Consider the following 24,631-nt stretch of genomic DNA (forward strand, 5'->3'; position numbering starts at 1 on the left):
TTTTTTTTACAGACTGTGACTTCTTTATCTGTAATGTGTCTTTTCACTCTCCCCCTCTATCTCTTCATTTCTCCTCCTCTCTCTCTCTCGTCTCCATTTTTCCTTCATTCTTTGTTCACTTATCATATGAATATATTTCCGTACGTCTTTGGGTTTTTTATTTCCCTTTTTTGTTTTTCTTAACTATACGTGACTCGTATTTCTTTCATTCTAAATTTGTACAGCTGTGCTCATGTCATCTGTTTTGGGTCCTTCTCACTCTTCCCCTTCCCCTATTTTTCTCTCCCACCGCCTCTCTCTCTCGTCATATTTTCCTTCTTTTTTTGTTTTGTTTACGGGGTCGTGTATTGTAATAGGCCTATTACATATTACTGTACATTTCTTTGGTTCTTTTCATCGTAATTCACTCTGATTTCCTTAATCATAGCTATTTTGTCTATTTTCAAAGTTACTTGCAACTCTGTTTGTATTATTGAATTGAAATATGACTTTACATTGGACTCCGATACCAAGAATATGGGTTATATAGTGAAGGAAATGAAATTTCACTTTCCACTAAACACAGTACTGCAAACTTGTGAAAGGAAGTTGTCTGTCGATTAACAGGTTCTGAAATGCAAACTAATGAGCGCAGTTGGTGTTAAATTAATCTGTTTCCCCACAAATTACTGACAATTACTGTACCGAAACAATCAAAACCACTTTAGCTATATTTAGTTGCCTTTGTATGTTAGTACTTTTATCAATGTTTGTTCACAACATCAGGTTAAACAAAACCCCACATACAAAGAATACTTATACACTAACCAATTTATATGCAACTTTGACGCATCGACAGTCTATCATTTATTTTAAGAGACAATTTAAGAACCAAATATCACAACAATGTTATGTTTGAAATGTTAAATCCTTCTGTTCGATATCAGCTGCCCTCTCCATCTCTTCTTTCCCTTCTATATCTATTCCTTCTGTTTCGTATCCTTCCATCTCATTTTCTGTTATCACCGCGGGGCTATAGTTTCAGTTGTTATAGTTGTTGGCTTGTTTTTAAAGGTATGAATACTTCGTTGTTGTTGTTGTTGTTGTTGTTGTTTGTGTAAATTACGGTTCTGTTATGATGGGATTTTTTAGGGGCCTATCGTACATAGTAGCTGTGCTTTTGATTTAGACTCCTCCATTTAGGTTCTTATGACCACTAGTTATTTACGGTTTGTTGCAAGCGTGTAAGTTATTTGAACATGTTTTGAGATTATTATGTTTTTTACATAAAAAATAGATTTTTCCTTTCTTTTTATAATCATTGTAACTTTTTTTCCTGTTCTTGTGAACACGAAGTGGAAATGAATTCAGATCAATTCAATCAAAGTAACGATGTGATTTATTTTTTTGGGCCCAGGTAATACAAGCTGCTTAGGCTCCTCCCTTTGACTCTTATATAAATGCTCTTCTGTTGCAAAAGTATCGTGTGCTTTATCATTTTTGTACGTCAAAAAAAAAGGGCAAAAATGCTATTATAATTCATTGTTTCACGAAGTGACCGCTATGTTCATAGTGAGTTTTCTGCAATTTTACTGGTTCATGTTGACAGGTCTTCATATCAGTATAGATGCTGCACTGTTAACTGCTCCTTTGTTTCTCTGTAGTATACATATAAGAATAATCAAATTCTAGGCTCATTTAAAAAATGGAAGTGCTGTTTTTATACGTGTGGATATCATTAGCACGTGTGCGCCTATAAGTCGTATCAGAGCGGTCACTTTGTGAAAAATTCTTCCCAGCGCGCTGTTTCAATATTGCATTATAAGCGTTTCACGAAGTGACCGCTATTTCATAGTTCATTTTCTGAATATTTACTGGTTCATGTTGACAGGTTTTCATAACAGAATGATCAGTAGATGCTGAACTGTTAACTGCTCCTTTGTTTCTCTGTAGTATAAAAATAATTAAATTCTAGGCTCATTTAAATAATGAAAGTGCTGTTTCTATACGTGTGGATGTCATTAGCACGTGTGCGCCCATAAGCCGTGTAGAGCGGTCACTTCGTCATGTTCGTGAAAATATTTGCTCAGCCTGATGTTGCATTATGAGCGTTTCACGAAGTGACCGCTGTGTTTAGTGATTATTTGTGAAAGAAATACTCACTCTTCCACAATAAAGTATTGAGCATATGATACTTCAGAATATTCCGAATTTCATTATTAAAACAATTTACATATTTTGATGCTAAACGTAACTGATTTTATAAGTTGAATGTGCAAAAGCTATTTTCTCAAGAGATTGGTTTTACGCGTAAAGCGCTCGGCGGTCACCTTCGTGAAACGAGCGATGGGAAATCGCACATTCAAGGGTTAAAGCTTCTCAAAGAGACACTTTTGAAAATGATGCCCTTTGGAGTTTTTTCAAAAATAAATCTTACAGTTTTGATTAGTTTTTCATAAGATGAATACATAGATGCAGGTAGTTATCCTTGATTAAGGGGGTGTCATTATCACCTTATTGCCTACAAAGTCCTGTAAAACACTTTTATTTATCAAATAGATTAACTTGACGTATTTTGAGCTGTTTCAGTGGTAGCCCAAACAAAGAAATACATTAAAATGACATAATCATTCAAAGTTGTGTGATACTGATGACTATAGTTTCTACCAAGATCTAGTACCACAAGAACATAATAAGAAAACAAATTGTAGTTTAAGCAGAGTTGGGGGGGGGGGGGGGAAGGGATCTGACACAATAGATCAACATAAACCAGCAGAGCTTGTGTTGGATGAATACTTCCCATTGACTTGTGTGCATTACGTGCATTCTCTATAGGGCTCACACGGGTAAATAATTCCCCATTGAGACGTGTGTTAAAATTCAAATTTCCCAAAAAAATCTGTAAAATAGCTGGGAGAAATGAGGTGTTTCATATTCACTAACCTGAATAAGCGAGATATACCCTTTCACCCATCAAAATTCCAAGGCAGGTTCTTCGGCTCAACTTGAACTCTGTGCAAGGGTCCTCAAAGCCAGACTACGAGTTCTTTTCACTCAAACAATCACCTATTTTCTGTACATGCAGCCAATGAAATATAGTCCCCTCAAATTCCATCAGAAAAGCTTTCATCTTCCAACCAAAATGCAGTTTGTAGAGGAATTCATGCTCAATATCTACAGCTATTCAGTTTTTTGCCAAAGTGCATCACTGATTTTTAATTCATTTTTTTTTCTTCATTAATTTATTTTGGTATCTTTGGTACGAATTTCTGAAGGGGTCTGGGACATTCCATTTTATTTACAGGTGTGAGCCCTATACGGCTCATGAACAGGATCAGAGCCTTCAAGGGATCTTATAGTTTTGGTTGAGACCTAACTTCATTTTTCTAACTTGTTTTGGTGAGATAATGAGAAACCTCTTATGAAATATGAAAGAGCGTGTAATTCCATGAGGAATTCAACGTTTATTTAATGAAAATTGGTTTTGAAATGACTGAGATATCCAAAACAGAGCAATCCTAATAAAATGTGGGACCCACCTTTTATTACAATCGCTTTGTTTTACTTTGTTTTTGGATGTTTCAGCCATCCCAAACCCGATTTTCATCAAATAAACTTTGAATTCCTCAACGGGATACGCTCTGTAGAGTATTTCATAAGTGTTTCTTGTTATCTCGCAAAAAAGTTAAAAGCCCAATTCTAATCTCCACCAATACTGTACCATCCCTTTAAGCTCTGCTACGGCTCACTGAGTGACATGGCTCTGGGCGAGAGTACAGCTACAGCTGGAGTTGAATCAGGGTATTTTTTTTTCTAATTCTGAACCCCCCTTAAAAATCTTAGTTACTCTCTTTAAAAAAATCGAGTGAAAATATTCACTCTTAAAGGAGTGAATTAAAAAAAGAGTGAATTTAGAGTGAAATTGGAGTGAATTTTAAGTGAAAATGCTCATATTCACTCATTTTGGAGTGACCTCAGGGATCACTCGAAGATTTAGGAGTGATCCCTGAGGTCACTCCAAAACGAGTGAAAATGAACATTTTCACTCAAAATTCACTCCAATTTCACTCTAAATTCACTCTTTTTTGTATTCACTCCTTTAAGAGTGAATATTTTCACTCGATTTTTTTTTTAGAGAGTACGGGCCTGGAAGCTGGGTGCTGCAGTCCCCCCCCCCCCCCCCACCTTTTCAAGTAGTAAGAAAAAAAGAAAGAAAAAGGAACAAGCGGAAAAAGAATCTTAAACCACTGAATTCCCAAAGTACCTTTGACCTTTACCCCCGGTCCCGCAGCCCCACACCGTGAAAAACTTTCCGCGGCCCCTCCAACTAACTGGCAGAAGACATTGTTCCATTTTGCCTGATCGCCAGAGATAATTATGAGAAATCCGGCTTCCCAAAGTCGACTTGAAAGATAACCTTTCATGAAAACTAGTTAATCGCCGGAATGAGTTGGCCTGGGCCTATGTGATTATGTTTCAGCTTATTTTCTTCAAATATAATGAAAAGATATATATAGAAATTTGATATTTTAAAAAATGAACATGATGAACAGTCTGGTCCTTCTGTATGTGTGATACTGCCTATTATGATTGCATGCTCATTATCATCTATAGGGTGCGTTTATCAACTCCTTTTCTCGGCAGAAACAGGTTTTCCAAACAGCTTTCAAGGAATTTTTACGAGTTGATAAACGCAAAGCCGCAAATTTGTGGCTTTCCAAACAGGTTTCCTAAACAGGTTTTCAGAAACCTGTTTGTAAAAGACTTTTGAAGTTGATAAACGCAAAGCTGTTTTGAAACGACTTTGCAGTACTAGTATTGTACTGCAGTTACGAACAATACACGCCTTTATGACCTCTTATCGGGTCGAATTGCGCAATGCAGCTGTGCAGTGACAGGCCAGTTATCGTGTTCGCGAAGAGTTGATCAACGCAACTATTTTGGAAGCCGTTTCTAGGGCTTTGGAAACGGCTTTTGAAAGCCGTTTAAACAGGGGAAAGTTGATAAATGCAGCCAAAGTCTCATGTCGCCACTCAGAAATATTTGAAGTATGTGCTAAACTGGAGCTGCGTCACAGACAAGGAAGCAGTGTGATTCATGTGGCATTGCATCATGACTCGTCACTCTCAAAGGAAGAAATGTCTTTATGATGGTAATTGCTTTTCGCCGTCCCTTCTTATAAGGGCGGACGTCCACTTGGGCGCGGACAAGCCCCGGAAGGGTTGCGGAAGCAAATTTTGTTATTTCGGCATCCTGTCCGCGACAGACGCGGAATAACTTTGTGAATCGGCTTGTCCTGGGACATTCCTAGGACTGTTCGCGGACTGTCCGCGGACTGTCCGCGGACTGACTGCGGACAAACCTAGGAATCACTCCGGAAGAGCGCGAAATACCTCGGAATATGCTAATCGTAGCCGGGCAGCGCGGAAACATCTAGGATTACACTCAGGAATGAACGCGGACAATCAGGATGCCTTCCGGACAACACAAGTTAGGCATGCGGACAAACTGCGGACAATACCAGGAAAATGGAGAGGTATAAATTTGGCGCTGACTTTGACTTTTCCTCATTTGACTGCTAGCCGTCATTGATGCTCCTTGTTGTGCTTCCGCAGTAGCGGCTGATATTATATTAATATGATTGGTCAATATTATTTGATAATAGAATGTGGCCACCAATAGTCGAAGAATAGGATTGTCTGCATGTCGGCTGACGACTCATTTTTTTTTTTTGATTTGTCTCATCTGGGAGAACAATTTTTTCTCTGCCTACAGTCACATGGATGATATTCGCAAACTTTTTGAACCATATATATATATATATATATATATATGTATATAATATACATAAAAATGTAAATGTATATACATATATATATGTATATATAATCATGTTGATAAGGTAGTCCACGTTTGGGCAAGATAAAAAGATAAGTAACAAAACTGCAATAAAGTTCATGCTGTATTCACCAACGGTTTATTTCTTCACAAGAAATAAACCGTTGGTGAATACAGCATGAACTTTGTTGCAGTTTTGTTACTTATATATATATATATATATATATATATATATATATTCTTTATTCGCTTTTTTTTTAGACCTGTGCTTTATCCATCGTGAAGTATATACATGTTTTGTCTGATACTTCTGTAGAGCATGCCAAAATGATCCTAATCATTAAATTTGTGTTTCTTTCTCTGATTTTTACCCTTGTGCATCTCTAACCCTCTCTTATTTTGATCACTTTTGAACATTTTCAAGTCCGAGAATTTTTTTTTTCATGCTTAGAGCTTACTAGCCTATTGTCAGTGAAGTGTAAAAATGGGGAAATATTTTTAACCTACTTTAATTTACTTTTTTTTGGGGGGGGGGGTTCAGCTGGGCTGTCAAATTGGACAATCGAGTTTATTTGCAACTAAAACAAAAAGAGAGGAAAAAATCATTAGGTAATAACAACTACGAAAATCATTCAGGTACAGAATATTTCTGAAATGATTTGTGATGCTTAATGTGCACTTAAATATATACACTCAGCAAAAAAACAAAACAAAAGAAAGACAGAAATTTAACACTTTTTCGAGTTCATGATTTATTGCTTTTTCTCTCATTTCACTTGAATTTGGAAGTGACAGAAAATTCTTCATTTTCCTCCATCATCTTTAGCTTTCATTGTTATTTTGGGCTTCAAAGATATGACATTGTAATGAGACCACAGGTATATCTTTGCAATTGAATTCATGCTTTTTAGTGTGATGAATTTGTCTTTTGTTCTAATATGTTGTATCATTAGAAAGCATTTACGTATGAATAACAACTTGTTCATGTATATAATACATTAACATTTAGCCAAAAATTCTATGCTTTCTTTTTCTGAGTGTACTTCCACCTACTTTTGTGATTTTTCAGCTGGGCTGTCACATGGGACAACATAGTTTGTTTGCAAATAAAATACGAAAACAACATAAAGGAAAATATACTATAGTACGTAATAGGAACCAGGAAAGTCACTCAGATGAAAAATAATTTCTGAAAAGATCAAATCAAAACAAACTTACTAGGAAGTTAGGGGGCTGATTTCACTTCTTTCTGGTTGCTTTTGGCACAGTCTCTACTACCTTCTTCTTTGCCTTCTGGGACCGGAAATTCCTTAGATTTACCTGTTCTTCATCACTAGACGAAAGGTGTGCCTGTGATGGAGATATTTGCATGGGGGCCTCGCCTCCCTTCTTGCTCATTTTGCGTTTCATTGGCATGACGCTCGCGGAAAGTGTCGACAGTTTCGTGTCTGGATCACAAAATTTCCGCATAGGTTCCGGACACTTGCATATATAGATCCGCATCGGCTCCGTGCTGTCCTAAAACATTCCTGGTGTCTTCCGCTTTCATTCGGGAAGCTTCCCCACACCGCGGGATTCTTTCCGGAGCGTGTGCGGAAGGAGCGGAAGGGTTCCGGACAAGCGGGACATCCTCAGGACATCGTCAGGACAAGTCGCCGAAGGTGTCAGGAAGTTCATTTCCGCGTCCAAATTTTGGTCTCGATCAAAATTTGGACGCGGAAATTTTTCTCTCTCCCGAAGGTGCGGAAACGCCCGGACATGTTTAGGACAGTGAGCGGACACGTTCAGGAACGTGCGGACAGGTTCCCGAAGGAGTGCGGAATACCAAATTTGCATTCCGGGGCTTGTCCGCGTCTTGTCCGCGCCCTAGTGGACGCCTGGTCTTAGAAAACAAGCGGCACATTAATAGTACAGGGTTTTTGAAAGGGCTTTGGAAAGGGCTTTGGAAAGGGCTTTGGAAAACCGTTTAAACAGGGGAAAGTTGATAAACGCAGCCTCTGTTGGTATTCTTTCGTAGTATGTTTATTTTCTCATACATGCCGGAATTCAGGGGGTGAATATGTATACACATACACCAAGAGTCAATCAAATCTCACAAATACAGGGGCTTATACTTTAATAGTTAAAGGATGTACTTTGCTATTTGTAATGAATTACAAGAGTGTATAGGGCCTATACTTCAATCCATTACTGAGATTCTCATCATTCTGTATTAAATGCAGATGGAGTCATAATTTTCACATTCGCCATGGTTAACTTGGATTCTTTTAGCTCGCCAGTGCAGATACAGTCCAGGGCGTATCAAGGCAATTACCCCCGAGGGCAATTGCCCCCGGCTAATACTGGTTATAGTGGTAAGGTTAGAAAAAAAAATAGAGTTAGGGGTAGGTTTTAGGGTTAGAGTTTGGGTAAGGGGTTAGATTAGGTTCAGGATTAGGATTAGGGTTATGGTCAGGGGAGTCAGGAGGAATTGCCCGACCCGACCAGGGGCTGGGGAACACATTTTTCAGGGTGGGGCGTTCCTGGACCCCCCCCCCCCCCCCCCCCCCCCGAATGGAACCTTCGGAAATTCATGGGTGCTGTGATTTTCCCCGAATTTCCAGATTTTATTTGTTTATTTATTCATTTTTTTTACGAGGGTAAAAAGTGCGTGTTATTATGTGTGTGTGTGTGTGTGTGTGTGTGTGTGTGTGTGTGCGTGCAGCCCCGATTCAGCCCCGATAGGTGTTGCACTTTGATGCACAGTCCTCAGTAAATCATATTTGCTTAGGTCCTATGCAATCCTGTTTTATTCATTTCATTCAATGAGGACAATGCTCTCCTTTTCTTCTTATTTCTCCCCGTTTTAGCTTCTTCTTCTGCTTCTTTTTCCTCTTGTTCTTCTTTAGATTCTTTGTTTTTGTTTTGTTTTTGATTTAGTTTTTGTTTGTTTGCTAGTTTGTTTGTTTTCTAGGATGTTCGTCTGCTCTTTTGGAGATACACTGTAATAAAGCAGGGAGGTGTCTCACCTCCCTGAATAAAGATATGTAATAGTAGATACATGTAGTACAATTTTGGTTTTCGCCGCCTTTATTCGCGATCAGTGCAGCGAGATCCGAGATGAAGAGGGCCGAAAGATGAGTACGACGAAGAATGGCTGTAGCTTGTGCAGAAACGGACGGGAAAGGGCGAGGTTTAATCGTCAAATCAAATGTTTGTCGTGGGAAATTGTTTCTGTCAGAAGATCCATTTGTGTATGTTCTGAGCAGGAAAAAGAGAGGCATATTTTGTGATTTCTGTCTGCTAGAGAGGTAATTGGAGCGTTTACGTACGTACCGTACTTGACGTGGTACTTTATTCTGCGTAGCCCCACGAATTTATATCTGCCGTATGTTTTTGGTGAAAGCACCGGTAACTTTTGGGGCACCGGCACAGGTGTAAGATGTACAGAAGTCGCTAGGCACCGGCATTGCACTTGATGTGTTCACCATTGTTCACTGGGGAGTGGCTAGAAATAATAAAATGCCACTGAGTTGAAGAGTCAACAAATTTAGTTAGATTAAATAGATTAACAATAATAGAGACCAAACTTCAGATTGGACAGTGCACGGTAGGTACCGGTACCACTAACCATCGTTACCAGTTAGTGAGTTACCACTTACTTGTGCATTTGTCTTTTTTTTCTTTAGTTTTTTTTTCTGTGTTTCTTATGCAGGTGACTCCTGTTATAACAAAGTCCTTTGGACGGGCAGTTTTCTTGAAAGTATAAAGATTCATCTTAGATGATAATTTTTGAAGCTGAATTTTTAACTTCATTTGTTTTATGTTTGTTTTTGTTTTTGTACATGTGTATTATCACTGATTATGTTCCTCAATGAGTCACCAGTTTACTGTGTAACTGCAAAATGCAGAAAGTGTTTGCAGGGAGAGATGTAATTTGCCTCACCCTTTCATGTCCCTTTAAATTGACTTGCTGCATTTGTGAAAATTTTGATCTAGGTATCTCTCCACTGATAATTTCTTCATATCCCAATACTTCAAACATCTGTTTTTGATTGCAGCTCATCTCTCCAGCGGTGTTCCAGCTGTAAATTTGTGAGGTATTGTTGCAGATCTTGCCAGGTACTGTACATCAGATTGAGAAAGTCAGATTCAGAGTTTCTTCTAAAGCAAATCAAAAAGCTGTCATTCATCATCATTGTCATAATATTTTGATTACTACAAATGTGGGAAGTTGATATTATACAGGGCTACACACTAACGCATTTTTTCTACTGGTCCGACTTGTCTGTCTGACCAGTAGGTACCCAGTTTTTCCATCTTTATTGGTTTATTCCTGAAAAAAAGTTACTGGTCTGACAGTGATTTTTACTGGTCTTGGACCATTGGACCAGTGCCAGAGTGCAGCCTTGTATTATGATCTACAACTCCAAGAAATTAATATTTCCATGCAGTCAGTTTGGGCATCATGTGACCAGGATATTAAAATAGCCACTTTAACTTCCCCATGCGATCACATGCTTAATTTCAAGCTGAGTTAAAAACAAAAAACAAAACAAAAACAAAACAAAAAACTTTCGCTATTAAAAATTTTCAGTGTTTATATTATGTGCTAATCTGTTGCACAAAACATTCCTTTATTAATGACTAGTCATTTGATCGTTTGAGGCATGGCAGATATGAACCTTTTCTTGTAATGTTCGGTTACTAGCAGTCATTGTGTTTTAATCAAATTATTTAATGTGGCATATTTGGATTGGGAAATGAGCGATGGGAGTGATTGTTGTGATATTCTTTATATTTCTTATATCTCTTATCACCCCGACATACAAATGTCAGAATTGATTCATTTAATGTTGACATTATGAGCATGGATTGATTGTTTTGCTATGCAACATTTAACTAATATATTCCATGAGTTAGTAATGAAGGATAATTTGAAGTCCTATGTTTTGTATGCATGTTTATATACATATTATCATAAAAACACAAGACCTGTCCCACATTTTTAACTCATGGAAAGTATACATATACCTACACACATATGCACATGCTTGTCATGTTTGATATTTTGTACTATGCAGAAGGAAGACTGGTCCAGAATTCACAAAGCAGAATGCCGCAGCCTGAAGAGTGTGTCTCCAAAGACGCCCCCAGAATTAGCTCGCCTCCTTGCCCACATCATCTGGAAAGGGAAGGGAGAGCGCCCCTGCAGTGACTCCAAAGATCAGAACGGTTTCCCCACCAGTGTAGACCAGCTGGAGTCACATCACTCCAAGCTTGGTACCTCGAGACAAGAGCATTTTGCGAGTGTGCTGTGTGTCTTGCAGCAGTACGTTGGTCAAGAGAATCTACCTGATCCAACCAGGCTGCTGCAGTTGTTTGCTGCGGCAGTCTGCAACAGCTTTTCAATATGTGACAATGATCTGAACAGCTGTGGTGTTGGAATCTATCTTAGGTAATATTTTTTATGTCAAAAGCTTCATTCTTAGTGTTGACTTTCATATATTGAGAATCCAAATTTTTCTGTGAATTTGGACTACAGCAAGAGCGCTGATTATGATCACACAATAATTTTGTGACTTTATATTAGTTTCTCATATGGACGAGTATTAACGGGATGCTGTTGCCATTATGTACTTCATATTAAGAACACAGTTTTATAAACTTGTAAAATTGGCAGTCTTACTGCAGCATTCAAAGTGATCTCTATACTATTTGCTGACCAAAAAAACATAACTGGACTACAATGATTTTCCATCTGTTCTTACAATTTCCTGTAGATCCTCCTTATTGAATCATTCCTGTGATCCAAACTGTGTTGCTGTGTTTTCTGGCAAAACTCTTCAAGTTCGAGCTATCAGAGACTTAAAGGAAGGAGAAGAGGTAAATCTGTTTGTTGTCTGGTTGAAAGTACAGGTCTTGGTTTAGGTCTGGGTTTAGAGTACATTCATATCAGTGTGAGCCCCTTTTCTCAGGGCTTAGACATGTATTGAGCTCAAATGTTAAAGGTAGTAATTCATATTTTCCTATGTCAGTACCCTGTAAAAACAAAATTGCTTATGTATTACACAATTCAAGCATGTTTTGAACTTTGTCTGAAATGTTGGTTATGTTATACAGGTTTTTGTTTGGAAGAAAGTCATATGAATCGAGATAAAGCAGTTCTGTACAGCAGTTACAAAAGTGAAGACTATGTGATATGGAAGATATAGATAGTCTTCTTTAGTACCAACATCAGGATTTGTTTGTTTATTACAACCAAGTGTTTAAAGTCTGTAATCATGTTGTGTTAAGTTGTAAAGAATCAGTGTGACTGATTGACAAAAAGACTTATGGCAGAAAATATTTTGTTTTGTTATATTTTCAGTGCACCATCAGCTATGTGGACTTTCTTCTTCCAAGAGTAGAACGCCATGCTGAGCTACTGGAGAGATACCATTTCACCTGTCACTGTCCAAAATGTGAAGATCAGGTACCTAGAGTTTCTTAGGAATGCACGCATATGCACAAGTATACCAATTTCCAATTATCTTACGTATAGAAATATTACATAAAAGTGCCAAACATCAACACATATCAGTCCAAAATTTAGTCATCTGTGACGAACAAGGTTGTGAATTTCAAACGAAATGTTTACATTTTCCGTGGATTGCATTTTATTGCATGTATTTGAGATGAAGCAGCATGAAAGATCAAGAAATACTTGAGAATTTCAGTAGTGATCTTAGGTGTCTGCAATCATATGAGTATGAAACAAAAATTATTTAGTGTACCTGAAATTTAGCATAATGGTACACCAGCATGGTGTATTTTTTGAGGCATGATACGAGGAAACTCAAATGTTGGATGGTGACATCATTGTTTCAACTTACTCGAATGTGAGGTTGTGACCAATTTCCCTTTTCACAAAACTTCTGAGACTTTGAATTTCCATAACCTAGGGAAAGTTTGGCCACTGTGTTCCTTTGATGTTACTCTGTTCATCAAAGTTCCTGTGGACATGAAGTGGACTTGCTCTTGAAAATTGCATTGTTGTATTTCTTTCTTTATTTTCTATGTTTTGCTTTCCAAAGGATGATCCAGAAGATAATAATTCCAAGCAGTCCGTGAAGGAACTCAAGGAAAATTTTCGGAAAGTTGAAGAAGCGAAGCGACTACATGATATCCTTTGATAGACTAGACTTGATCTCTGTCATTTTACCCAGTCTTTATCAATCTAGTCAATGTCTTTGATTTGAGAACATTCACGGCAACAACAAAGTCTGAGTGGTATCCAGTCAATCAGATGAAGTATCATCACGGACATATTCAACTGTCTACTTAATGAAACAAATAAAAAAAAAAGAAAAACAAAGTTAGGAGATGTTTTCGTGTGAATGATTCATGTTTATTTACTCCAGTATGATTTGCCATGTGTTTGTTTATATCTTTATTCATATCTGTTAAGGGTTTTGGGTGGCATTAATCTGTAACCTGTTGTTGCATATATGTGTGCATAACAGTATGAAGACAGTAGATGCGTAGTATTGTGTGGTAGTAGGTGGCATCCTTTTTTTCCTTAACGCTGCATCACATTGGCAGACAGCAATCCGCGTATGCAAGTCTTGCCTAGAATCCTTGTCGCTGTCCTGTCTTCCTAGCCATCACTATCTCGTCGTTAAGCTCAGAGATGCTGCACTGGATGCCTGCATTGAGGCCCAACGTTGGAAGGAGGCTGCCAGCTATGGTCTGCAAAATGTGGAGTCCTATCGGTCAGTTGGCCTCAGTTTGCTAAGTACTTTTTCCTTAGATTGGTTTAGCATGGAAGAACATCCATATTGCTGAACAAATTAAAGATGAGATATCTTGTTTGCAAACACTTTAAATGATGTATTGTCCAGACTTGCTCTCATGGGAATCCAAAATGGCAGCCCAAGTGCTTAATATCTCATCATTCAATCTGTTCAATCTGTGGTGCCCAATTTATATCTAGTCCCTTTAATCTGTAGCCAACTGAATTTTGTCGTAGACATTCTAAGAACAAGAAATTGAACCTGTTACTATATTGGTGGAAAACTGATTTCATATTTTGCATACAAATTTGTTACTTGGTATTAAGATGGCAACCACTTCCTTCAAACAGAAAATGGTGTACGTACATTAGAGGACTTGTAATACAGGGATTCATCTTTGGAATTAACAGAATGTGCAAGTCTTGTTCCCCACTCATTCCTGCATTTCTTTCCTTTGCTATAAGGTGTGTGTGTGTGTGTGGGGGGGGGGGGGGGGGGGGATCCCATTGACATTGTGGTTGTTGTTTATTGTGTACTTGGTCTTTGGTCATAAATTGTTTAAATTCCATATTAGGCACCAGCCTTCCCTCTGGAAGTGGATTGTCCTCTTTAATGGAGAGAGTTTGTCTGTACATGATGACAGTGATAATTAGAATAAAATGAATCAAAACAAACACCAGAGATCTCCCAACAACCAGGTGATTCTATTCATTTCACCAAAAAATGTCTCACTGGGCCATAAAAAGACAGTTTGTTCCAAACTTGATTTTACAGATTTAGATGTATTTCAGCCAAAATAGGCACAGCACCTTGACTGGATTCTCAATTCATATTTGAGTGATGACAATATTGATTTGTGATAGATGCACAACATTACATATACATAAACATGCAGGATGGAAGCAAAATAAGATGTGATAACAACTTAGAAATTACAAGTGGTATTTACAAATCATGTTTGTGATTGCTGAGAAAAATATGCTTAAAAAGTATATATCTTTGTGTGTTCTTTGCATTTTCAAATCTGATATACCCTTTAAAAAAGATAGAAGTAGAACTTACTTCCATGTGAAAGAAGCATTGATTGTTTTTTGTTGCTGTTTTTTGTTACAGGTATCACTATGGCAACCATCACCCAAGTCTAGGAGTGCATCTTGTGAAGGTGGGCAAGCTTCTACTCTACCTGGAGCAAATTGCAGAGGCTGCTAAGTACCTGACACAGGTAAATGGATATCTCTTGTCATGAGAAACCATTCCTTGGATTACCACTTTGGCATGTACAATGCAGGTGACTGAATGAAGCATTGTGAGCATTGTTTACCATCACTCATTCCTCTCCATGTAGTCACATGATACCATATCTGTTATGAAATTCATTGTGCCCTATGGTACAGTGGAAACTCGATATAACGAGATGGTCGGGACCGAGTCATTTTCCTCGTTATAGCCGATATCTCGTTATATCAGTAGGCATAAACGAAGGCATAAAATAAAGACATTAATTTGCACATGTAGGACTACCCATCATATTTCAATCAATACTGATAACTTGATATTGTGTGTGAGGGAATTACTCACCTTTATGGGTAAGAAGATGTTTTTCGCCAAGGAAATCCAATATCAAGAATGTGTTTCTTATTAATTGTAGATGTTTGAATTTGTAAATTTATATAGCTTGCGATTGTATCAAGATCGTCTGTGGATTGGTATGTGGTTATATCGTATGGGTGTGTGTTGTGTGGAAAGCTTGAATATGGTCTGCACAATGCTGTGTGTGTATGTGACACATTCTGTATACATTATGACTGCGTGTGTGTGAAGACCGGGAATTCCCTTAGTAGAAGGCCAATCACAGCATCAGATTGCCTCACACCTGCTAAACGTCATGATGATGTCATGTATACATATGGCCGTCCCACCACATTTTCTGCATGTATGAGTGTGCGTGCACACACACACTTCACACGTACAACATGCAGTGCTAGCTGGTGCACTGAAGAAAATGATTATGTGTGTACAAGACAGTTTTTGGCGCATCAAGCTTTACGATCTCGGAAGATGATAGCACAGGCGAAGTAAAGCTTTACCGAAGGCATTTTGCTTTACCTCGCTATAGCAGGTTTGATTTACTATGTTTTTCTTTGTTTGGAAGTCACAAAATTTATCTCGTTATAGCAGTTATTTCGTTATAGCCGATCTCGCTATAAGAGTAGCATTTTACATAAACTTGTGTGGAAGGAAATTTGGGACCGAGAAAATTTCCTCGTTATAACCGATATCTCGTTATAGCAGTGTTCGTTATACCGAGTTTCCCCTGTACCACTGTCATATTGCCAAGTACCATTACCAGCTACAATGTAATTGTTTATGACATTTAAAGACTTGATGTGAATAATGAGAAGAAAACTTGTGAAGTTTATTGATGTAAGTATATTTCTTTAGGTGGATAGTATGTCCTTGTAGAGTTAGCACACATTTAGGCAATGCCAATTCATATTGATGATCATCTGGGAAAGTCAAAAAAATCTAAATATAACTCTTGTCGTACATCTCCTCTGTACCAGGGTATGGCTGTGTTGGAGGTAACCCATGGCAACAAGCACCCTCTGATGGGGACGGTCAAAGATCTGCTTGGCAACTGCAGGTGACTGATGGAGGGATCAATTCCTTGGCAACATGGTTTCTCAAGCTGGGTGAAGAGGGGTGCTGCAACAACTCTGACTGCATCCAATGAGGCTCTTTCTGGCTACCAAGATCCAGACAAATAGTACCTTATAGATTATCAGTGTAATGACAAGCAACTCTTTTGCCAAAACAGTAGAGGAATAAACTAACAATGTGACAAAGTGCTGGTATAATCAACCCAGCTTGAGTCGACCTCAAGCAGTTCAAAAAATTTGCCAAATTGTTGCAAATTTCTACCCTGCATGGGTAAAATGATATGTTACTTCTGTTATGTACGTAGAAATTCCTGTAAGTCAATCAGGATTTTCTGTGGTCCCTTTAGATTCGACTTTGGAGAGGTTGACTGTATTTGAAATACATTCACCAAGGGAATGCTATTGGAAGTGGTGGTCCTAATATCACCAAAAGTTTCAAATTCATGAAATTCTTCTGTCAAGATGTTTTCATTGCAACTGATTGACAAATTGCCCTACATCGACGTAAATAAGCACTGAATTAATCAGTGTTTTAGTAGTAGCCATGATAAAAAATCATGGGCGTACATACTCGAGCAGGATTCGAACCTACGACCTCCTGATCTCCGGACAGGTGTCATCTCCACTAGAAAAAGAAGTTTGTGCCTCATAGAGTGCTTTCACACTTACTGAGAGTATGTAATTTAATACATGACTGTAATGATGCATCACTAGAATCATGATTCACATTTACCGTATCAGTGCAGACTGGCATCGCACAGGGTGATTTGAATTGTCATTCCAACTGTGATTCAAATGACGGTCCAGAGGTGTTTTCCAATCATGATTCGCCAGAATTACAGAACAAAATAATTGTGTGTACAGATTAACCTCCAAATTATGTTTTGGGGGCGGAGCTTACGGTGACCTTTCAGCCACTTCCACAGTAGCCTTTTGACAAGGCCTCGTGGCTGAAGATTGAGACTAACTCACCACACCGAGCACTGCGAGAAACAGGTGAACGCGAGACCGAGTGGCGCAGCCACGAGGCCTTTTGAAACCTGGGTTTTTTTCCCTACTGCCTCCCCACGAAGGCGAATATGAATTATTCATATATTCATGAGTCAGATCACAGTTGGTATGCTAATGAGGACGTGTCAACGCTGCGCTGGCAATGCAGGCAGCTACGGATGAGCGAGCCGCAGACATGCATACTTATGCGTATTCATTAGATGCGATGGCGTGGTGAGCAATGCAGTCGCTGATTGGCTGCTACACTTTTTGGTAGGAGGATCGGCGAGAAACAAGGCTCAAGTTAAGAAATTCATGTCAGGTTTCAAAAGGCCTCGCGGCTGCGCTGCTCGGTCTCGCATTCACCCGTTCTCTCGCAGTTCGTCTCCTTTTCAGCCATGAGGCCTTGCCAAGAGGCTACTTCCACAGAAAAACTGTGCTTCTCAAACACTCACCTGAAGTCAAGTGTGTGTTTCTTACTGCCTAAGTGATTGGTGGGAACTTTGAAGGAAGCCACACCTCCCATCACTCTGAAATTCAAAATGGCAGAATCTGCAAAGCCTTCTTCAGGCATGTTAATGAATGATAATTTGAATGATAATAAAGTGATCATGGTCTTACGTAAACAAACTTTTGATGGGCAACCACTCCAGGAGCAAGGTCAAGGCATGGGGTCAAGGATGTTGATTGTCTGTTTGTTCGGTTGTTTGTTTGTTTGTTTTCAATTTGTTATGCTTACTGTTGTTTTTCCTCTAATATTGATAGTACTTTTTTCATATAATGTTCAGCAGTACTCGCAGACCTTGGGAATTTGTCAAAGTAAGTTAAAGTAGGAAAGATGCTTTTTTTTTAAATCTTATACAGAGCAAAGAAAAAATTCTCATTCAAAGCAATACTGTAAGTGTGTTGGTCTTGCAAGTTGCTACTCTTATAAACATAATTTTTACTTTTTGTATTTCTTGATACAATGTATTTAGAAAAAAGAGATTGCAAAGGGCAAAGAAAAACAAATTGAGGAGTAAAGGAAAACTATGAAAAAAAAAATCATTGCTCTGTACTGCCACTTACACCTATTCCATCTTGCCAAAGTTTGACTGTGTAATATACATGTACCAAGCTGTGTGTTTAACATTATAAGCAAGATTTACAGAAAATCAGTAAATAATATTCTCTGTACAGATGCCATTTTCATACTCATTGTGTAAAACAGCTATTTCACCTGCCTGCAGTTGCCTGCGATAATATTATGACCTTGATTGAACTGGGGCATTTTAGAGAGTGTACCAGAGTAAACAAACTTGTGCATATGATTACTTGTGCAAAAGATCATTGGTACCATTCACATGCATGTATACTGAAATACTTGTTATTGTAGCATTCCCACTCGCAAAAGTGTGCTTGTAGTCAAGTCTTGTAGGCAGTCCCATGCTGATTTTCTCAATTCCAGGGAAGTACTTGGTGTCGCCACAGATAGTGGATGATTTGTAGATGTATGTATCCACCATTATATTTAGTTGTGGGTCTGAGAAATTTGTTGTTTACGATGTGCTGAACTGGCTAAATGTGCAATCACAAAACTTCTAAGAAATCATTAAAAGACCTATTTCCGAATTGATGAAAGACAGTAACATCTGAATATTCTGTGAATGGAAATTCCCAGAATGAGGTAGACTAGACCAGTCATTTGTACAGAGTGACATAAAACCACAAGATTTATGATTATTGAAGGCTACAATTGGGGATATCATTACATAATACATGTAAAATGTGTCATGCTTGAGATGCTTTTGCAACATCACATGGATATGATTACTTTGTAAATATAAGTGGTTCTTGCCAGAAAGCTTACTTCCAAGTGTTCAATCTATATGATTTCTTGTCATAGACCATTGTCATCATGCATATATCTTGAAGAAACTATTGGAGTGTGTTCTTCATTTTGTTGTCCATCTTGCTGTTTCCAGGCCCTCCTGTCGGTAGCTTTTCCCTTCGGTCTGTAGTTGTGAGTGTCATGATGATGCCAAGCCTATTGGCCATCTCTGGATAATCTCTGCTACCTTCAAGGTCTCGATCCTGGTCTTGATCAGCTTCACCCTGTCTTCATTACATTCGCAATGATGATACAGTGTACATGTACACCAGCAGGGACAATATAAGCCAGTTAACAGTTATCTCACACGCATATTTGTACAAATGACTGTCCTGTTTTTGTTTTTGTTTTTCTCAGTTGGTGAGCCACATAACTCGTTTTCAAGGCAACAGAATTCATAAGCTTTCCGTAACAATTTTGAAAATTGGTCAATCATGTTCAAACAAAGGATAACCTTGGGTAGACCAGGTGACCAGAATGGAAGCATCCAATTCATATATTGCACTGACTGTCTGACCAATCTTTCCTATTGATATTGCCAAAATATCATTTTTACTGTCAGGTAGATATGCTGGCAATCACCATTTTTAAGATGATGTGAATAATCATTACATCAGAAGCCTCTAACAGTGAATTGAATAACCAACAATGCCCTGTATGTGTACATTTTGTTTCCTTCTCTGGGCATGCGGAAAATGGAACCTCAAGCTGGCATATAGGAATTAACTTGATGCCACTTTTCATGCTTTTCTAAGATTTAACCCTGTTCAGTGTACACAGCACATTTGAAGAAAAAGGTAGGTTTAACAGGTGATATTGATTGTGTAATGTCTGCCAATGTAACTTATAAAAGTTCTGGAGATGTAACCTAAAGGCAAAATGCAAAGAATGTATAGACGAATTTGTGCTAAGTCACCGGCAAGGAAGAAATAACTTATTCAATAAGCAGGCTGATGGTTCTGTGATTTACATTTCACCTTTTGGAGGTGCATACAGCAACAGTATTATGAAGCGGACATGTGCGCCCTTTTTTATCCCCACGCCCTGAATGGCTGAAACATATGCAAAATTATTTCGAGCTCATTTGGAGCATTTTGAAGTTTTGACGCAAATGCGCACATGCAAGTGCATTGTTTCATTTGTTTGTATTGTACACAGAGAATGTAAAAAAAAAAGATGAAATATAACTTTGCAAAATGACATTTACTAATGGCGATGTTGACAACGTGATTTAGAAAACGACGTCATACTGACGTTAAGGTTGACCGATCATATTGAAAACAACATTTTTTGTCCTCGAGACACAGATGACGTGATTTTGAAGTCATTGTACTTTTTGAAATAATGTTAACACAAGATTTACACATAGCAGAAAAGAGAAAAAGAAGAAGGTGAAGAAGAAAAAAAAAGGAACAACTCTTTAGAAACACTTATCCACTCCGTGGTCATAACTTTCCCTTTAAATCGTTTGGATCTCGGCAACATTGCTGCGCAAAAACTGTGGATACATTGTATTTTCATTTTCCCCAGACATTAGCATGGTACATGCTGACAGAATAGAAGAAATATGTACTAGTATATGGTAGTATAGCTTTGTATTTTCATCAGAATTTGAGACACTTTAAAATAAGGAGAATATCATATTCAAGGAACTTAATACAAAATATTCTGAGAAAAATCAAAGCGGAAAATAATGTAAGGGAAAGCAAAATGATAGGAACAGTGCAGACCTTCATCTTATGACTTTTTCCCCCTAGAAATTCTGGAGGAATGACAGAAAATATATGTCATGAAAATATATCTGATAGGGAATAGAAACATTTTAGTTATTTTGACAATTCAAACACGTTTGCGTAAGAAAAAAGTGGCGTTGATAACAAGAGATTTGTAGGTGTAATTAGCAGCTAATGCTCCCCCACCCCCAAATCAAACCGGCAAGAATAACATCAACATCCTTGAGATTGGTAAATCATACATGTATTCGTTGATACATCCGGTTAATATCATTATAGTAGGATTTTGTATTATGATACAACACATCACCTTCCAAAATTCATGTCAGCTCTGAAAAAATGCTGAAAACCTAAAATAGTGATGTATAGGAAAGAATTTTCATCTTTAAGTGAAGTTTTGTAATATGATCACGGAGTAAGAAGCCTCCGTTCAGCTACTGTATTTGTTTTCAGCAAGGCCGTGAACATTGATAACAAAGGAATAGCCGTGTATTACAAAGTTACATTAAACAGAGGTATTCAGACGTATACAAATGGCTGGTAACAAGGTGAAAATGTAAAAAGAAATCGAGGTAGATCCGCCGAAGAAAATATATTAAGATTAAAAAATAACATGTTAACATGTCACAATGCAAATACAGTACATAAACGGTTTTGAGTGATGACACGAAACCTTGAACTGGACACCGGGTAGTGGACAAATAGAAATAAACCAACTTGTCTGTGAGGGCGTACCTAAATATACAAAATTATTTTTTAGACGTAAGTTATTGTAATCATAAAACACTTTTCTTAATTTCTGTTCTAAACAGTTCTATATTATTAATTATCCCAAAGCTTTACACGTGGAGTTACACATGGCTAAGGAGTTAAGAAGCCGAGTATAATGTACTTTTTCTTAAATACTTTGTGGGGAGAGCATTATGGTATCATAACGGTGACTACATTGAGACGGAGATTTGAATTGAATCCTAGAAGACGGTGAATAAGGACCAAGATTATGTGGCAATTTATGAACGATTGTCAAAGCCAAAATTTCTCATCGTTTTCTCAGTGGTTTAACTTCTGTGGTTCTATACACCACAGTACTTTTTCTTTGTAACGACCATCAGCGCGTATATAAGATCAGTCGCAGACACCTATTTTGTGAAGGTTTGAAGCCTCGCAAGTTTGGTGATCATTCATCAAAATACAATAATCCTGCTGTGGCTGAGTCATCGTTGGGTACAATAGCAATTATGTAACGTTTTTAGAGCCTTTTTTCTGCACTTTCTCTGTTTTTAGGGGTCCATGTAAAATAGCTATCAAGAATAACTCCGAGGTATTTGCACTGGATAACTCCAAGCAACTTGTTATTTACATATTTTGAATGGAAAAATTCACAATTTCAGAGTTACATAATGACCATTTGTAACCGACTAACATTACATAACATTTATCAGTATTAAGGAGTAAATAATTATCTGTAAATTCTTGGATCTCTAGCGGCAATATATAACAAGTGTCGTCCGCGCATGCATAGAGTGGAAGATAACACTTCTAAACAGATATAGGCCTATAAAAAAATGTCATTTAACTTCAGATAAACAACAACAACTGCCCGAGAATGCTGCCTTGATGCACGTCACTAAGAATTGTCTGACTTGTTGACCTTTTGCCATTCATCACAGTCAGTTGCTCTCTTGTGAAAATAGATCTTCGAACCATCTGACAACCTCAGTGTCAAATCCGAAGAAAGTCAATTTTTCTAAAAGTATATCAAACGATCACGTCAAACGTCCTTTGCATATAGAATCGCTATATACGACATAACCTACATCTGTATGTTTTGAAGTGTCATCGGTCAGTGCAGTGAAATATGTGCAGTTTGAGTTTAATGGCCTGATGGACGAAATCCATGCTGATATACATTCAGAAGGTTATTTCCTAAAGATAAGCGTATACTTGATTAAAAACTAGTCTCTTCATAACTTAGAGAGGACAAGTAGAATTCCATGGAGATCGGTCTGTAATTTGATGTATTGGAAGTATCTCCACCTAATATGTATTGGAGTTACACAGGCTCGTCTATACATACGTTTGGAATTTTGCCTGCTTTCAACGACAAATTGATAATATGAGTGATAGGTTAAACAATATACTAGTATTCTATTGAATCTTTTCACAATGCAGTTGGGGGATTTCAAGACTAATTGTCTAATTTCTAGGAATATCATTAACACACTTGTAAACATCATGTGATAATATTATATCTTTGAAACAAAATGTCAATTTTACTTGAGTGAAAAATGGCTAGATATTTCTGAAGAGGAACAATGCTGATAAACTATACAAAAAATATTTGATAGACCTTTAGCTATGTCAAATAGGGAGTGACCACCGACATTGATGTATTCGACCTCATTTGGAATTGAGAATCTTACGCATGCGTCCTTATTTGCTTCCACTTTTAGAGAGTTGATTTAGTGGAATCTGTTCCGTATCCTCTTCCTCTGTCCGTTGGAGTATCTGTAAAATGCTGGAAAGAGGAATGGAGAATCAATCTGTGGATATTTGTGTGTTTGTTTTTTTTTTTCTTTTCAGTCAGACGGAATAGCAGGTTGTGCAGGTAAGTGTTAAAGTAAACAAGGTACAATTGTATTGAATACATTGCTTTGCGGACTCTATATTTCCTCTGTTGTAACAATAAATTGTAATGAAAAATGATTAGAACGACTTTTTAAAGATGGCTGAACTTGCCTTGCTAAATAGTGTTGTTCATGCATTCGTGCAAGGCGTATGAGTGCAGTTGCCCGGGTGGCCTTGAGCCATCAGAAATACACGTATATATAGATGTTGGACCACCATCATTTTAGAAATACAATGTAATGCGTTTAAGTGTAGTTGCCAGATCGGATCACCAAAAATATGTCTTCGTATTGTTGATATGTCTTTTTGTCATTCAGAAAATGGGATAATAACTCGCGGCGCAGTGCTTATAAAATAGCACACATTTCAGGTGGCTGCCACGGCCAACGTTGCAAGATCACCAAATTTGACCAAACTATTAAATTGACCAAATCGTAATGTTTCAGTGAAGCATTTCATGTGTTCATGTGTTCATGTGTGCATGTTTTGTTTTTCTAACTTTACGTGACATCTGAAACACTTTATCACACCTAATTTTTACACACTTATCCTAGTTTATTGTATTATCCTTATGTTATATGCAACAATTATATTTTCCCCATTTTTCGGAGGCCACTCTAAAAAAGGAAGAAATTTAAGGCTTATGGTGGACCGAATGGGTCAACAACAACAACAACAACAAAATTAGTCAGTTTCGAGCCGTATAACATGTAAACATTAACTACAATGTTGATAACTCCTTGCATTGTAATTGATAATAGAAACAATATCAATCCGATCCAGTAAAAGAAAGTAAATAAAACGCTGAAGCTCGTTACTTCCCACCGTTGAAGTGTGCACAACAATTCATTTTAAAGTAGGACATCAATTACATAAGTCCTTTTATAAGGTAAAATCACTGTAACGAAAAAAGACTGAAAGTTAGATTTGTCTTATATTATGAGGAGAACTTTTAAAGCGCCTTAAACTATAGATACAAGAGAAAATTGGTCTATCACAGTCATAAGGTCTCCAATTTACCAGTTTAATAAGATTGGGATGATGAGGATACCAGCGCAGATGTAAAACGTGACCTGAGCAATGCCCAACTTCACAGTGTATATGAACTGTCCTTGTATGAAGAAGGAACAGGCAGAAGAAAGAGACCGTGCAACGGTCACCATGGCAAATACCGCACCT

The 24,631-nt window shown here is 37.8% G+C and overlaps 2 protein-coding genes across 2 annotated transcripts; both read left to right on the top strand.

Moving 5' to 3' along the window:
* Positions 1–8,946: 8,946 nt before the first annotated feature.
* On the top strand, positions 8,947–12,971 carry LOC139732264 (histone-lysine N-methyltransferase SMYD3-like). Its single transcript, XM_071643140.1, has 6 exons — positions 8,947–9,107; positions 9,858–9,918; positions 10,881–11,254; positions 11,580–11,682; positions 12,167–12,271; positions 12,873–12,971. Exons 1-6 carry the CDS (start codon positions 8,950–8,952, stop codon positions 12,969–12,971), a joined length of 900 nt encoding a protein of 299 aa, XP_071499241.1. The 5' UTR covers positions 8,947–8,949.
* A 113-nt stretch (positions 12,972–13,084) lies between these two features.
* On the top strand, positions 13,085–18,081 carry LOC139732275 (histone-lysine N-methyltransferase SMYD3-like). Its single transcript, XM_071643151.1, has 4 exons — positions 13,085–13,089; positions 13,440–13,550; positions 14,685–14,793; positions 16,136–18,081. Exons 1-4 carry the CDS (start codon positions 13,085–13,087, stop codon positions 16,217–16,219), a joined length of 309 nt encoding a protein of 102 aa, XP_071499252.1. The 3' UTR covers positions 16,220–18,081.
* The last annotated feature ends 6,550 nt before the right edge of the window (positions 18,082–24,631 follow it).

This window comes from Diadema antillarum, unplaced genomic scaffold, assembly GCF_040938485.1.
Source record: "Diadema antillarum isolate AM-2024a unplaced genomic scaffold, OU_Dant_1.0 scf00000024, whole genome shotgun sequence".
Taxonomy (NCBI): Eukaryota; Metazoa; Echinodermata; class Echinoidea; order Diadematoida; family Diadematidae; genus Diadema; species Diadema antillarum.

Bases quoted from the DNA above. Each gene is read 5' to 3' on its own strand.
- LOC139732264 (XM_071643140.1), top strand. From the start codon at position 8,950: ATGGCTGTAGCTTGTGCAGAAACGGACGGGAAAGGGCGAGGTTTAATC. The intron at 9,919-10,880 runs GTACTGTACATC...TGTACTATGCAG, and splicing joins ATTGTTGCAGATCTTGCCAG to AAGGAAGACTGGTCCAGAAT. The intron at 11,683-12,166 runs GTAAATCTGTTT...TTATATTTTCAG, and splicing joins ACTTAAAGGAAGGAGAAGAG to TGCACCATCAGCTATGTGGA.
- LOC139732275 (XM_071643151.1), top strand. The intron at 13,551-14,684 runs GTCAGTTGGCCT...TTTTTGTTACAG, and splicing joins CAAAATGTGGAGTCCTATCG to GTATCACTATGGCAACCATC. The intron at 14,794-16,135 runs GTAAATGGATAT...CCTCTGTACCAG, and splicing joins CTGCTAAGTACCTGACACAG to GGTATGGCTGTGTTGGAGGT.